This window comes from Ochotona curzoniae, unplaced genomic scaffold (assembly GCF_017591425.1).
Source record: "Ochotona curzoniae isolate NIBS_2020 unplaced genomic scaffold, NIBS_Ocur_1.0 contig_1014, whole genome shotgun sequence".
Lineage (NCBI taxonomy): Eukaryota > Metazoa > Chordata > Mammalia > Lagomorpha > Ochotonidae > Ochotona > Ochotona curzoniae.
Window position 1 is genome coordinate 38,782,131 of NW_024464920.1, and position 16,830 is coordinate 38,798,960.

The window sequence follows — 16,830 nt, forward strand, 5'->3', positions numbered from 1 at the left end:
ACTGGTAGTTGCCAAGTTTCAAAATGCATGTGAAGCAGAGCTGTTTGATCTTCTTGGGATTGCATCAGTTGAGAAAACAATTTTAACTATCCAGATCTTTTTTAACTAAATGTTTCCATCTGATTGTGTGAACTGCCCCAATGTCACTACGTCACAATGTTTTGAAGGCTAGCTAGCATCTCTTTATAGCACTTTGTATTGGTGTAGGATTTGTATGATCTACACGGATCAACAATCCATTTTTAAGCACATGCATTCCTCCGTGTTAAAGGGAGAACTCATTTATTCCTGTATGTTTTCATTTTGTATAGAACGGCCTCGTTTTAGAAAGATGAGTGGCCCTCATCCTGTGACTGTGATGCCCTAAAAGTCCTTGTCTTACGTGAAGAAGTCATTGCCACTACTAACCACCTGCCTCACCCTGAGGAGCGTTAGCTCTCCAGAGAGGAAAACGTAAAAGTGGGTTTTTGCAATTTTGCTTTATAAGTGTTATCATTCATGTGGTCATTTTTGTAAGTTGCCCTTTGATTAATACAACGAACAACAATTTAAATATTGGCATGACTGTTTTCCAACAACAAAGGACATTTCTGCTTTTTCCTGAACATTTCTCAGGAGTGTATGAAGCATCTTTTTTCTTAGTACGTCATAGTTCCTCATCTAAGTTCTAGGATGATGTTGTCTCCTACAAACTAATAAAATCACCCTTTTTCTTTCTTTCAGTACATTGGATCACTTTTCCTCTACTAAGTTGAACTTAATGCCCTCACAAATGCATATATAATACGAGCACATGCACTTTGTCCTTGACCTTCGTGGTTCCCATAGACAGTAACAGCTGTCTGTTAATCCTAGCTACGTGGACCACAGTTGGAAGAACATCTGCTATGAAATGCAGTCAGTGAAAACTCCTAGAACTCGTTCCACGGGAGTTACTTACTGCAGTTATTGTAACCTTATTCTCCACAAGGCTGAAGGCATACACCTCTGTTTCCAAATTTGGAAAGGTGCTTGGCCGAGGCTTTAAGGCACAACAGATGATGCAAGCCCAGAGGGCAACCTGTCAACGTTTATGCAAAACCTGGGCCTGATCCTTAATGTGAACAGTCATTATATTACGGTCACATGCTTAAATGAAGGCACTCCTTTCCATAAGATAAAATGAACCAATCAATAACCATCCTGGAAAACAGAGGATCGAACAGCAAGTCCAAATGACGAGGGCATTCTGAAATTTATACAGTTTTTCTAACATTTGCAGCAGATAAACAAGCACATGACCACGTGCTCTCACTCGTCCAGGCACATACACTGTCATGTAAATATATAGATGTGTCCTTCATGCTTAAGAAGTAAAGCAATCCAAGACTGACAGTGACATTCCTAAACAGGCAAATAGGTAAATAGACAGTCCTCTTTAACTAGTACTCCTTTCCATAAGGGATAATTCCCAGGAAAACACAAAGAAGATGCGGTAATGACTACTGCGTGTATTTTCTAGGTGAGAAAGAAACCCTGCAGGGGCTAGACACAGAGGTGATTGGTTGATTGACAAGTGCCAACCTTGTCAATCTTACATTAACCAGGAGGTCCTCCCTGCCTCTCATTCCTTCTCCCACTTTCAGATGGTTTGAATTTTTTCCCTAACCATTACCTTCAGGTTTCACTTCTCTGTGCGGCTTGCCCCTCATCTTCCTGGCTCACTTTCATCTCCTTCCTCCTTCTGATTTCTCCTGGACCTATTGCCCCTATCATTCAATCACTCTCCACTTACTCGTGTGTTCACAATGCGTCCTCTCCCTAAGAGGCAGTAGGCACTGTCGTGATTAGCCCTACGTTTGTGCCCTCATTTCAATCCCTCCAGCTCCTGGCAGAGACCAACACGCAGCAATGGCCTAACAGATCCTTGGCGAGTGGATGAACAGCTGAATTTACATGCAGATCACGGAGGTCTTGATAGACTTCTATTTCCATTCAACCTGTTTGCTGGGCAGGGTGAACATCTGCCTGCTTTTAATCAGTGAGGGTTCAGAATGGAGCACCAGCACAGGACAGGCAGATGATGCCTGCGCTAAGATAACCGGCATGCCTGCATCCCAGTGAATTTTCTAGCAGTTTTACTTGAACCTTGGCTAATTAGGGGAAGTATATTCAATGAATAGCTTCAAGGCTGTCACTTTTAAGGCTATTACTCATCGCCCTGCAGCCTGACACCTTTCCCAGGTTGACTGAATTGCTCTTTGACATCTGGGAAATGTTGTGAAAATTTTATGGTTAAATTTGTCAACTTTCTCAGCTGGTAAAGCCACTGTCTGGGAAACAATTGGTCTCCCAGGAAGGGGTTTTATTGTTGTCTCTTTGCTTGCTTGCTTGCCTCGGGACTTGTCTATGCAGCCCTCCTGCTCCCCCAGTACTGACTAATTTCTCCCAGGCAATCTCCTGGAACTGAAACAATAGAGACAACAGAAATCAGTAATTAAAAAAAAAAAAAGCAATGCCATAAATTAGATGTGCAAATCCCTTTTTGAATGATCACATTGGAAAAATAATGTTTCTCTGGCTTGGAATTCTTGCAGAAAGATTAATTACAGGTGACAAATCACAGGGATGCAAAGTAGAAATTGTTATCTACCTTCTCGGTGACCCCTGGGATCTGTCATTTACTTTGGCATTCAGCAAGTATCCCTAAGTGAAGGCTGTGTGCCAGGCACAGATCTAGGTGCCCCATCCTATCCCGCAGGGTGCACCTGTGCTTTGCAGGGAAGAACAGCCAGCCACAGAGGAAGGCCATTTTCAGTTTTGTAAGCACATTAGAATCACAGATCCTGTGCATAGAGAATAATGTGAGTGATCAGGTGGGATTATCTCTCTCTCCTTCTTTTTGGTCTACCAGCACCTAGCAGCTTTTGTGTGAACATAGAATAGCAAGACTGATTCTCTCCCATGCCTTCACAATGGACCCTTTGGAAGCTCCAGAACTGGTTCTATGAATGATCCCTTAGATGGCAGCAGCGTTAGAATTAGAGACTACTTGGAGGACTAGTATTCATTTTGATGCCTAAAAAAAAAAAAAAAGGAAAGCCCATTTGAGAAGGTGGCTGCATTTTTAGATATTTATTCCAGGGAAACAACTGCGTGCAGAGCAAACCATCTGCGGATCTCTGCAAGGGAAATAAAAGCGTATCTCCTGTTCCCGGCACTAACATTACCACATAACACACCGTGGATGAAGCCTGCACCTGTTCCGTGTCCCCCATAACTTGGCATGAAGAGTCTCCCTTTGGGGGCTGGCAGACGAGGAAGTCAATCAGCAGTCTTTCCAGCGTGTTTTCTCCTAATTGCCTTGTTTTGTTTTGTTTTGTTTTAAATGAGAAGAATGACTAATTTGTTGTCTTCATTTAGGTTCGTTTTTGAAACAACACTATCTTGGTGCTTTTTATTAGCCTGTTGAAACACATTCGTGCAATTTACCTTTAGGACACTGCGGAGTGAGCATCTGAGAAGTCTCCTGGTTTATCTAAGGATTCTACTAACAGGACTTGGTCCTAAAGAACTTTGTTGAAAATCAGCTTCCCCTTACTTTTCAGTGCTAAGACACAGCTGCGATAGAATGCAGCCTCTGTTAACAGAGTGGAGACAGCAGGGCTCATTACATCCCATGAGCTTTCCTGAATCACTCCGTCCCCTCTGAGTCATCCTGTTGCTTTTTGAAACTGTGATGTTACGACTCTACCCCTTATACAGACTATTTTGTTAAAACATAAGAAAACCGATTCCTAGGTTGATAGTTTGGGGAGGGAATTTTTAACCCAGCGAGTAACATTTCCCATGAATACTCTAAAAAGTGCTAATTTACCTGGTCTCAGACATTTATTAAAGCTTTCAAAGGGCATAGATTGTCTGTATCCTACCTTCTGCAGTCACACAAGTTTATATTTTAAAATTCATAATTTTAGATTAGTTATACAGACATGTTTCCTGATTTGGAGGCAGGGGTAAAGGTTCAGTTGATGTCTTCCTCAGCATCTAAAAGGCGAGCTTTGCTGTAGATATTTTAGAAAAGAGGACTCATTTGGTGTGTTTGTGCATACCTTCCGGTATGCATTTGGGATTTACAAATGTATATATGTAAACGTTATGAAATTATACAGTGTTGATCAACACCAATATAATCCGGGGGAATTACTTATCAAGGTCATAAAACAATTGCTAGTAAATCCAGTGAGACAAGTTGATTCATATTACTTAAACTTGGCTTTGGCCTCGGGTACACAGAAGTGGAATTCATCAGATGATTTTCCGTGTGGAAATGAGCTCATGAAAAGCTGGCATCCCTCGTGTCCAGGTGTCTGTGACACACACAGTAATGTCATTCCTCAATTTCAGTTCCCAAAGAGTCACAAACCATCTCCATCATTGATTTCATCAAGGTTGGTTTGTTTCTAGCATGAAGTATTCTCCTGACTTTCAATCTGCTAAAACACTGGCATAGAATCTCATGTTTAAATCGACACTTTCACTTGGGTTAGCCTGCTGTGTCAGCCTTTTATTGGCTGGTTTTCTTTCTCTCTCTTTTTTTTTTTTGGCTGCAGTAGTCCAGTTTTCCCTTTCAGGGATCAGCCGTTCCAAGCGTTTGTGCAGTGTCTGTTCTCTTTCAGATTTTTCTTTCCTCAGGTTCCCGGGATGACGACCTTTTCTCCCTGACTTTTCACTCCTGTTTCTTGTTTCAGAGGAAGAGGAAGCTTCCCCGCCTAGTGCCTTGCCTCCAGGTTAGGACAATTGCACTTTTGTTAAGGTCTCACTCCCTGTCAGTAAGGGGAAGGGATGGTAGGGCGCTGTGTTGAGCAGGTGAACAGGGCAGAGGAACCAAGTTTGCCAGCACCAATGGGCACAACATTGGTGTGGACAATTATTTTTCTGTTTTTCATGGGAGGCATTTTAAAAAGAGACGCTCTTTTTGAAATAAATACGATTAGTAAATAAATCTTGACTATAAATTTCGGGAGCAAAAATATCAATTGGAACCAACATTGTGGCAAAGTGGGTTAACATTGGCAATGTTGTTTCGTATGGATACCAATTTCTGTCCCAGTTGCTTCACTTCCAATCCAGCTCCCTGTTAATGGCTTGAGAAAGGCAGTGAAAGAAGGTCCAAGTAGTTGGGCCCCTGTTACCCATATTAAATTCAGGTGAAGTTCCTGGCTCCCAGCTTCCACTTGGCTTTGTCCTGGCTGTTGCAGCCATTTGGTGGAGTGAACCAGCAGCTGGGAGATCCCTCTATCTCTCCCTCTTTATAACTCTGACTGGTAAATAAATCAATCAGTGTTTTTAAATGAATACTTTTGTTTTCATCTAAATACCCTTTCTCCTGATCTTTAAAGATCTTCGTATTTTAAATTTTATTATTGGTTTTATTTATTTTAAAGGCAGAGAGAGAGAGACATCTCCCTCAGTCACTCCCCCGAATGCTTACAGCAGCCACCGCTGGGCCAGGTTGAAGCCAGCTGCTAGGAATTCTGACCAGGTTTTCAGGCAGGTGGCAGGGATTCACATCCTTGAGCCATCACCTGCTGCCTCCCAGGGTGCACAGCAGCAGGAAGTGGACCAGGAAGTGGAGGCGGGACTCCAACCCAGGCAGTGTGACACGGGATGTGGGTGTCCCAGGTAACATTTTAACTGCCATGCCAAAAGTTTGCTCCTTTTTATTAAGTAAGATGTGTAATTTCTATGGCCATTTTTCTTAAATGGAGCTCTACTGATATCCCATTTGAGCCAACTTCTAGCTTTTCTCTTCCCATCCTCAGATGAGCGAGGGTTTGGGGGAATCCAAGAGGATTAGAATCCTCTCCTCACTGTCTTCCTCCTGCCACCTCCTCCCCCACAACATCACCCGAATCACACTTTCCTTTCAGGTTTGGGTAGTCGGGCCCTGGAAAGAAAAGACTCAGGTGAGCATAAGTCCGGACAAGGTCCCCAACCACTCCTAATACCACCACTAATGACTTCACTTCGTGGAAGCTGTTTTGATTCTAATCTTGGTTTTATTCACTTTGTAGCTTTTACAAGTGATATTTCATCACCTTTTCTCTTACAAGAAAACTAATGTCTTGAGAAATGATTAATTTTGCATGATAATGTACATGCACACACATACACACACATTCAAGACTCCAGCCACATACAGTACAGGCTCACTTGTTTTATTGTAAATATCCCTTTTGATCTAGCACTTATGACAAATACACAGAAACCAATGCAAACCCTGGGATGTGCTAACGTTTGATAATTGTTCACACTTTTATGAAATTTCACACTCAGATAGTTGGCAAAGCACTTCTGAACACATCCTGTCGGCTGTAGTTCCGATTGTGTGAGATCATTGATTCACTCCAACACTGCACACACTTTTGGCTGGGTGCCTACTATGGGTCTCCGATAGGCCATAACCACAGCAGATACAGAAGGGAACACATAGCACAGTCACTTGTGCGCATGTGCGAAGTGTGAACAGGTCCTAGTCGTTGTTACTATGGGTAACAGAAACACACACACCATCAGAGGTTAACATCAGCTGGGCTATTTAAAGATGTGTCCTCACGTGACTACAGCTTTGAATTCCATTGTGAAAATAGTGGTTCAAACACCCAGCCCCGAGCATGACTGATACTGAGAACTAAAATAACTGAAACTGCTTTTTCCTTCTTTCCAAGGGACATTAACAGGTAAAATGTGGGTGACCCCTGTCTTTTTTCCAGTTATTAAGCCACTGAAACTGGACGTCTGTGTATTTAGCCCAGAGACACAAGGAATTCCTAGAGTTCTTTCTCTACTGTTGTCCTTGTAGTTGACTGCAGTCTAATCCCAAACAAGCACCCGCAATTAGACACCGTAAAATGAACTTCATTTCCAGGTGGCCTCTCTTCATTGGGAAAACCTCAAAGCTTTTCTTTTTCTTTTTTTTTTTTTTTCACTTTCTTGCGTTATACTCCTGGTAATCTTGCAATTGGTACGTACAGATCATGTTGTTTCATCTATCCAATCCTGATAAAATTGTCTAATCATAGGACAGCAAGGAATCTGAAAGCCCTTGGCCAGTCTTGACTGTCGAGCTCCTGTCAGATTGCTCTCAAACTGACCCTGCTTGCTCATCTTTTCCACTGCTGTTCTGCTAAGGTGACTTCTTAACTCAAAAATATGAAAAAACTCACCACCAAGATCCATCTACTGGGGGGAACAGGCAGGGTGGGAAACAAAGGAACTGTGGCTGCCAACAAAGACCAAGAAATAATAGACCTCAAGTTTCATTGTTGCTAGGAATTAGGAACTGATCCTTTGCCCAGTCGTGGAAGACACACGCCAGTGAGAGCAGAGCTCTGTCCTCCTCCTGCCGGCTGCTGGGGGTGGGAAGAACAATGCTGTATTCTTCTCAGTTTATTAGACAAAAACAAACGTGACGGTGGAGAACAGCGAATCCAGGTAAGTCTGCCAGAGAAGAGGCTGCCCCTCAAATGATTCTTTTCCTTTGTGCTCATCAGAATGGTCTCTCGGTGAGGCACCTGCTGGCGAGGAACAAGACAAGCAGAATGCCAATTCTCAGCCATCCCTCCTGTTTGTGGAGAAACCTCAAACAGGAACCGTGAAAGTGGGTGAGTCCCTGGCAATCGTTCCTGTGGTTGGCTTTTGTTGAAGTGAAACCCACATAACATCAATTGTGTTAAGGTGAAAAGTCAGTGGCCATTGACAGCATTGTGTGATCACTTCCATCTGGTTTCAAAGCATTTTGTCAACCCAAGGATCCCAAGTGGTCATTACTCCACACCAGCTTCTCCCCAGAGGTCCTGAATCCCACTCCTCTTTATATCTATGGATTTACCTGTTCTGCAGTGCTTTCAAGATCCGCATTATTGCTTCTCAGTCCTTGTCTCGTTTTGTGTAGCTCAATAATTTTCTATAGAAATGCATATTCCACAAAAGCTATGGCACCAACATAAACTTCGCTTTAGATTTCATTTTTTTCTCACCATTTTTTTAAAAAGTAATCTAAGCTATCTATACTAAATCTTACATTTTATAACCTGGAAAGGCAAGTAGCAGCTATGACATTAAGTGCCATGGGGCAGCCAGGCTAGAGCTGTGATGCTGTCAGTATCTCATCAGTGCACATAACAGTTCAGTCTCATTTTGTCATGTTCCTAGAATACCAGGATTTCCACCTTGTAGACTCATAAAAAAGGATTTTAAAAAAGTTCAAATATATATTTTTAAAATATATCCACTGATTTTCCCCCCATTACTCTTTTTCTGCTCCATAAACCTCAAGAGCAAATAAGTGGAAGATTCTAAGGATCTCTAGGACACTTCTCAAACACCAGAGCCAACTCATTGCCTGATTCCAGAGACACCAACCATGCTCCAATCTGTGCAGCGCAGTCTTGAGTCAACTCCCTCCAGTGAAAAGGCAAACAAATGACCATTTCTAAGAACCACAAACTGAATTGCATGTGCTTTTTCTAGGTGAAAATATCACCTTTATAGCTAAAGTCAAGGCTGAAGATCTTCTTAGGAAGCCCACTGTCAAATGGTTCAAGGGGAAATGGATGGATCTGGCCAGCAAAGCTGGAAAGCATCTTCAACTAAAGGAAACCTTTGAAAGGCAAACACGGGTATGGCCCCGAACCCTGGCACCAAGGCCAGGATAATGCATCCACATTTAATTGAGGGATTTCAGCCCCAGACAAGTCTGCAAGAGTTACTGAGTCTAGTGTCTACACTTGCTTGTGATTGTCCTATAGTCTTCCCAGAAAGAGAATATAGTACAAATGTGAAAAGTCCTTGAAAGCCTTGCTGTTGACAAGGTGACACGCAGTGAATCTGGATCCATTTCTTTGCAGGTATACACATTTGAGATGCAAATCATCAAGGCCAAAGAGAATTATGCAGGAAACTATAGATGCGAGGTCACCTACAAGGATAAGTTTGACAGCTGTTCATTTGACCTTGAAGTGCATGGTAAGAAAGCTTTGTTGTCCAGATAAATGTGATCTTCTGGGGGGTATGTGTGGGGATAGAAAAAGTTATTTAATGCCATGAGATTTGGGGAAAACTTTTCCTTTTAAACTATTTGTGATCATGGTATGTTCAAAGAGCCTGCTAAATCATATTATTATGGGATAAATTAAGTGGAATTTTATTGCTAAGTATTTTTCTATGCTGTATTCCTTAAAATTCAGTAGGAGATGGTGTTATTTTTTTTCTGCTATTGAATGTTATTTTTCATTGGGGTTACTTTCCCGCTTAGATTTAGGGATAGTATAACATGGTATCAGCATGTCAGAATACCCAAATGGAATGGGTAATTTCTCTTATATGATCTGATTTAAAATATGGACATTCTCCATCCATATGTCCTGGGTACTGTTCAGAGTATTTAAAAGACACAGTATAAAAGTGCACATTTAGATGGGAAAAAACACTTTTATGAATTACAAAGGGCAGGCTAAATTGGAAGTGGCAATGGACAAGCAAATTCCAAATGTTCACAGGTTCTTCCAAGAAGTATAGAATCAAGCTTGAGAAAATGATCCTTTTCTCTATAATACACTATTTGTTTCACATTTGGAATGAGATGGCGCCATCTCAACCTGCCTTTCTTCTGGATTAGAGTAACCAGAAGAATGAAGAATCCAGAAGTCACGCACTATCCAGCTTGAGTGTAGTGTAGGGAAGGAAGTCAGGCGTACATGAACAATTACAAAGAGAGGAAGGTGCTGAAAACTACAAGAAAAAAAAATCCTTCTCTGTGTCCTTAAGAAGCACTTAAGTGAATCAGAATCACATGGCTGAGATTATGAGCAGGTGGATTTTGTCTTTTGGTTAGGATGAACTCTTTCATCAATGTTTTACAGACATCCAAAGGAAATTGTGAGATCCTCATTCAACACAGATGGATGGTCACTAATGATAATCTCACTACTGAGATTTCTCTGAGAATCCAGTCCTAAACAGAACTCCTAGACCATAGCCAGACATCTCTGAGAATAACCTGCACATTTTAAAAAAATGGTTGATTGATTGATTGATTTGAAAGGCAGAGCATTGAGAGAAAGGGAGAGAGGAGGAAGAGAAAAAAAAAGGAGAAACAGAGAGACAGTAGCAGAGAGAGAAAAAAGGGATTTCCACATGCACTAGAGCACTGGTCCACTTTCTAAAACGGCCGCAACAGCCAGGGATGGAATAAGCAGAGATAGGAACCAGGGGCTCTATGAGTGCAAAGGCACAGATACTTGGGCCAGCCTCCACTGAATCCCTGGGAGCATGAACAGAGGGCTGGGTCAGAAGAGGAGTAACCGGGACGCGAACCCATGCCTATATGTGAAATTGGGACAGGCAGCACCAGCCCTGCAGTAGTTTTGTTTTGTTTTGATATTGATTTGTGGGTGCCCATCTGTGATCTGGTGGATCAAGATCTCCATCAGGGAAAACATCCAGAAGTGGATATGTTTCAAGTTCTTCAAGTCATTTGCACCCTTATCTCCGCCCCCAAATTCTTTAGCTGACAGGGCTGTTTGAAGACTAATCACTACAGCCTGTAAATAAATCAAGCGCAAAACTGCTTTCTGAATGGATATTTACTTTATTGTTTTCTTTCCTTTCTAAGAATCTACAGGGATGACTCCAAGCATTGACATCCGGTCTGCTTTCAAGAGAAGGTAACTTCAAGAGGGCAATCTAGACAGCTTTTGTATAACATGGAAGAGGAGGATTTTTAAAACACCTGCCTTCCTCCACACTCCATGTTCCAATGGCGAACTGCCCAGTCCACTGCAACAAACATGTCGTATACTTAAAAGTTGGATTTAAGGCCTACTCAAGGTTATACTGACACTTTCTAGAATATTCTTTCTATGGTGACATGCCCATTCTTATGGGCTTCAGTAGCTTTATAAATATATACTTTCCATTTATCCAAATGATTTCTTCATTGCTTGCAGTATTTCCCAACAGATGGTCAAAAGAAATGAGCAAGAAAACATTTGACTGCAATTGAGTATTAGCAGAAAAAAAATTCATTTTCCTTGTTTATTTTCATTCTTTCTTCATTTTCTTCTTCTTCTTCCTCTTTTTTTTTTTTTACTAGAAATCGTTTATATAGCCTGAAACATATGCCCAAGAAAACCACAATTAAGTAGTTATCTACTGAACTTAGCACCATATAATATTGGATTGTCCTAAATGAAAGGATACTGTGTTTGCTGCTATTAAGGATACTGTAGAAGGTGAAATATTAGATATTTATTTATATTGCAACTTCTAAGACCGAATAATCAAGGACCCAGGGAGGGAAATAAAATTTTTTTCTAGTCTCTGAGAAAAAAATTAACCCCTACTTTCTATCATGCCACCCACAGTACTTAATATTCCCTAATATGAATTCTTTCACGAGAGAAACATCTTGATCTGACTGAATCCACATGCAGCAGATTGGTGAGGAAAGTCATCTCAATTTATTTCAAACAATAACTTAGTCTGTTAATGAGAAGGCATGTTTTCCTTGAAGCTACGAATAAGCCAATACTTGAATTCCTTTTAAAAGTTATTTAATAATATGTACATTGCAAGTTGGTATTTTCTAGCTTTTCCTAATGTCTTAACTTTCAAATGCGTCCAGTCCCCTCCACACTCCGTTACCCTGGTTTCAGCACACGCGCAGGTCTAAAACTAGGCTTGTTCCACCTACAGAAGAGTTTAGGAGAAGGAGACATAGCCAAGCAAGTTACAGACATTAAAAGAATGTATACAAAAGGCTATGTTATACATACAATATAGCCATGGTATACAAAAGGCTTCCACGTACTTGCTGTGAAAGGAATTCTGGAAGCACACCTTTTTAAGCTTCATTCATACAACTTACATGCCACATATACTATTTTTAAACACCCACTCTTTTCTTTGAGCCCATAACTCATGTCAATAAAGAGCAGAAAGCACATTCATTGTTACAAAATCAAGGGAGTAAATCTGTAGTGCCACTGAAGTGTCAGCTCCATAGTTACTACTTAGAGTGTGTATGAAGTCATGATGGTGGCTGCATGCTCAAGATGCATTTCTCGGTAGGAAAATATTCCTTAAAATCACTAGTCAGGAGATCATTAGCAATTCAAAAACACATGGGAAACTACATTTTAAAAGGTATGAATATATACAAGCAAATGACATACTTATGGGCATCTAGAAAGGAATGCATCTCGTGAAAAGCTCTGTGCTGGCTCCAGAGCTTTATGCTACGTTGGTATCACATCTGATTCACCACCAGTGGACACACAGAGGTTACCTTTCTTGGAACATAAGGCTGTGCACTTATATATCTGACATGGGTACACTTGGTCCAGCAAAGCCAATCTCTGTCAAACACACAACAGAAAGCAGCAAAAGTCCTTTGCTTTTTACACAGGTATGTTTCTAGAACCCCCAACTGGCAAAAACAAAGTACTTTGTGTTGCTTGGCATAAGTGCATTTGTGTTACCTGGTTTTAACACAAATCCAAGCAGTTTTATATATGCAATCTTCAAATTTGTGTCTTCTGAAATCACAGAGTCACACAAGCTCACCCTGTTGACTTTTCCACAAGTACATACTCCAGCAAGTTAAAATGGCACTTGTGCGAAAAGAAATCGTTTGTGTTGATTCGGTCCTTGCCTGCTGGTACAAAATTGCATATACAGTGTATTTAGAGTGTTTGGGGGGGAACTGTTGTGTATGTGCCTGCATTAAACCCAGATCTGCTTTTCTTTTGTTAATGACAGTGGAGAAGGTCAAGAGGATGCAGGAGAACTTGACTTTAGTGGTCTCCTGAAGCGTAGGTGAGAACCAAGTGATGCAGTGAGGCTTCGTGGCCTGGAAATGTTCTAGACATCCATTCAAAGTCAAGTTTAAATCGCTGTTTTTCAAAGAATTTTTTTTAATGTGTTTTGCTTACAGAATTATAACAGAGTTGGCTAAGAAAGAGATACACAAGTGCCAACTAGTCTGTCTCAGACTTTAGCTGATGCTTCTAACTTTTCTTTCTCGATGTTTCATGGGTCTTTGCATGTGTCCTTCGCTGAGGATGGGAAGACATGAAAACTGAGACATGAGACTTGAATGGCAAGGGACGCACCCAACCTGCAGCATGACTGAACAGATAAGGCCTCATTCTTCAACCTTTGATATTTGATTGAACAATCAGCTTCACAGCTTTAGTAGAAATCACATTCAAACCTAAGACACCACTGGTTTGAAGCTATGTTAACACTTTGTAAGTCACTAAACAATAAAAATAGTCTTAAATGGTTTACTACAATGTACTATTGATTATAAAAGCCATCTTTGTGCTTTTGTGCTTAAATCCTCTCCAAAATACATTTTACAAGTGATAAAATATGATAGTCAAATGGAAATGCTTAGTGTTAACATTTATTCACATTTCCTTGACATTGTGCTGCCTTGCGGTAGGATTTGAAGGACTTGATTATGGACATTTAGCATCATCATTTTTGTGGTATTTTTGGCCATATATATGCACATAAAATCATATGTTTAAATTATATTTAAAGCTATACATATCTGGATATTCACTAGCGTGCAGAAGCAACAGCATAAATGGATTTTTTACTGAGGTTGAATTTTCTTCTAGCAAATTCATAAACAACGTTCATTGACAATTATAAATTAATAACATGAAACACTGGCAGTTTTCATTTAGCTTCTTGAGATTTATAAATCACCTTTAGTGCTATCAATAGCTATCAAAAGGAATTTAAGGTCAAATGTTTCACCACAAATTACAAATACTTGCAATAAATGGTGCTTGCATTTATTCTCAGTTTAGTTGGACAGCTTTATTCAAGACTCTGTGAATGAAAAATTCACTGCTAGCCTCAACAGTTAGGCTGAAAGCAGAGTCAGGCTGAAAGCAATAGCACATCCAGCTGCCTTCTTTTGGGTAAAATCATTAGTGTCCATATATTTATTAATTCTCCAAACACTCAAAGTTATAAACACCAAATGTTTTCTTTGTGTAAACTCTAAAGCCAGATGATATAAAGAAAAGAATCCAGTGTGTGGCCTAGAGGAAGGGAATAATATATATATTTGTGGGAGGTGATATTTAGTGGTGAAAACATAAACTGGAATCCCAACTATATCACTTAGCAATTCCATGACTTTGGTTATAATATATGACCTCCGTGAGACTCAGTTTCACATCTACAAATATGAAGGGAAAAAAACCTACTTGACAAAAATTCTTATGAAAATTACATGCTCACAGTAAGTGGCAAACATATACTCATTTTCAGTAAGAAAATGTGACATTTCCCCTCAAAAGTAAGATACACACACATTTATTGGCAAATCAATAAAAACATCACACAATAGATTATTAAGTGTCATGAACTAGTTAAAGGAAAAGAATAGAACAGTTCTACCAGTTTGCAAAATAAAAGGAATCTAATAGTGAAAGAAAAATCATTAAGAAAAATAAAATGGGCAGCCAACATGTCTCCAGTTTTCATTTTCTTTACATCCCCCTATTCTGATTTCGATTCATAATCAAATTCTGTTCACAAAAAAACATGTTCGTTTAGTATAGTACACTAACCAACTAGTGAAACCATGTTGGAAATCATGTGTTTTTCTACTAACTCGTGAATTGCATGTGCTTTATGTGCTAATGACACATGGTTGCCATTTTTCACTTCTCCAAGAGTGTGTGGCGAAGTCCCCATAAGAATAAAAGATCACGCCAGAGGCCATCTCTGTATAACGAAAGAGTCCCCCGTCCTGAACAAAGCCAGCTTACTTCCAACGAACATCAGCTAAATCGGAGTACATTTTGGGGGCAGCATCTTGCTACGGGATTTGACCTGTATAAATACTTGGAAGTTTTGTTCTACATAAAATTTCTATAACTGTTTTATACTTCACTAGGACCATCAAGTTATAGAAATTTTAATGTAGACGACAGTACTGTGGCCTTATACAGGTCTACCCCAGTGCTTGGAAAGGATTCAGAGATGCCTGTAAGTTTGGGTTTTTGTCCTTGCTGCAACTTAATAGGACCGTGCAGACAGGGTCCTGTGCAGCCACCACGGTAGGTGAAGACCTCTTCCAGATGTGTTAAGGAAATGCTGTAGGGGAGAGCTTGCACCTCATATCCCAGCACAACAGGAAAGCTTCTATTTGTGATTTGGGGTATAGTGAAGCATTGGAAAGGAAAGAAAGAAAACAGGTGAGAGGTCCCTCGTGTTGCTGAACAAACTGCGCTAAGACTAGGAAGATGGTAGGGTAGTGTAGATCCTGGTGTTTAAATGAAAAATGGTGAGGGTGATTTATCCTATCAACAAAACTGACTCAAGATATCACTCGAAATGAGGCTCTTTATCATCGGCTTTTCATACCTCTTGGGTCTAGGTATAACGGATTTGTGCCTCCTGTTAGCTGTTCTGTCTGGTCTGAATCTCTACATCTTTGCACCAATGTCAGGAGGCTAGTTGACAGGCATCTGAGCGAAGTTCTCCCTGCTTGAAATACAAGTTGAACCCAATCTAGAGTAGCATAATTTGGATTTAGGGCCTATCTTTAGCTGGAATGTGATTAAACTAACAAAAACCAGAGTATTTAAGAAAGTAGGTGAAGCACCCTACCAGGAATATACACCCAGGTACCTATATACACACCTTAACTACAGTTCTCCAAGACTTCCTGTTGAAATATGTAATGGGATGTTTTTGAAATGGAGGCTGTTGCCAATGAGCAGATTTAGTAGAGTCTGATCCTTTGTGTCAAAATTCCGATTTCAGGACGACTGTTTTCTCCACCTTCGTGCGGGGCGTCGTCATGCCCGTGTGCTGAGTCTGTAAGAGGCACGCTCTCCTTATGGTGTTGTCTAGCCCTTTCTGTCAAGGCTGCCGATGCATCAACGGCCCCTCACTTCCTTCCATCGTCTTTATTCACCCCAAAGTTCCTAACCCTGTAGGGAAAAAAAAATATTTAGCTGACAATGTAAAATGGAAATGGGGCATCCAGAGGCACTCCATGTCTCATGGCACTCTGAATGCTGTACAAATACTCAGGCTAGCCTCTCTTGAGTACGCCTTACAACCCTGGACTTCCCTCCCCAAGTACACGGGGACAGAAAGCAAAACCTCTGCAGCGAGTGTGATGAACGTGTCAGCGTAGGTAACTCACCATTCCCTAAAATGACAGCGTGTGTGAACTCGTGTTCTGGAAAGTTCACATCCAAACCAGCACCCTTCCCAGGAAGCAGAACTTCAGCATTCCCAAGAGAATCTCAGAGAACCACAATTATTTAGACACTGGGGGAAAAAATCTATTCCGTTACATTTACACTTACTTGAAGCCTCTTTTCCTAAGGAATGTTTGTTCCTGAATTTTGTTCTCACTTTGTGGTTTTAAAATAAGACATACATACTTTAAATCTCGTTTTCATCATATTTGTTCTTTATAAGTTCCTTAGTGATGATTTAAGAACTTTCCCTTTGTGCATGGAACCCTAAACCATTTGCTTTGCAGCTTAACATCTGTGTTCTTATCATTCATACCACACCTGCTTCCACACAACACAGGAGACAGTACTGTAACAACAAGAGAGTTTTTCAACTTACTCTTGCCTGCCAAGTACATTTTGTTCTTTTCAAAAAGATTAGTACTCGCAAAAAAAAAAATTATCTTGAAATATGCCTGAATTCATAAAAATAAGAAAGAAAAAAATTTCATGGCAGTTTCATACTTTATGTGAAAATATGAAAAATGAGTAATATACGTATTTA

At 40.5% G+C, this 16,830-nt stretch overlaps 1 protein-coding gene across 3 annotated transcripts in view; it reads left to right on the top strand.

Annotated features, from left to right (window-relative positions):
* The window catches only part of MYBPC1 (myosin binding protein C1), a 74,980-nt gene that overhangs the window by 18,759 nt on the left and 39,391 nt on the right, over nt 1–16,830 (top strand). Inside the window, exons 4-10 of one of the 3 annotated variants that reach the window (XM_040984241.1) lie at nt 4,731–4,769; nt 5,913–5,948; nt 7,536–7,646; nt 8,515–8,663; nt 8,892–9,009; nt 10,658–10,709; nt 12,805–12,861. In XM_040984241.1, the coding sequence (XP_040840175.1) occupies nt 4,731–4,769; nt 5,913–5,948; nt 7,536–7,646; nt 8,515–8,663; nt 8,892–9,009; nt 10,658–10,709; nt 12,805–12,861 (562 nt within the window). The remainder of the gene's footprint in view (nt 1–4,730; nt 4,770–5,912; nt 5,949–7,535; nt 7,647–8,514; nt 8,664–8,891; nt 9,010–10,657; nt 10,710–12,804; nt 12,862–16,830) is intronic. The other 2 variants (XM_040984257.1, XM_040984248.1) reach the window with 2 other exon arrangements.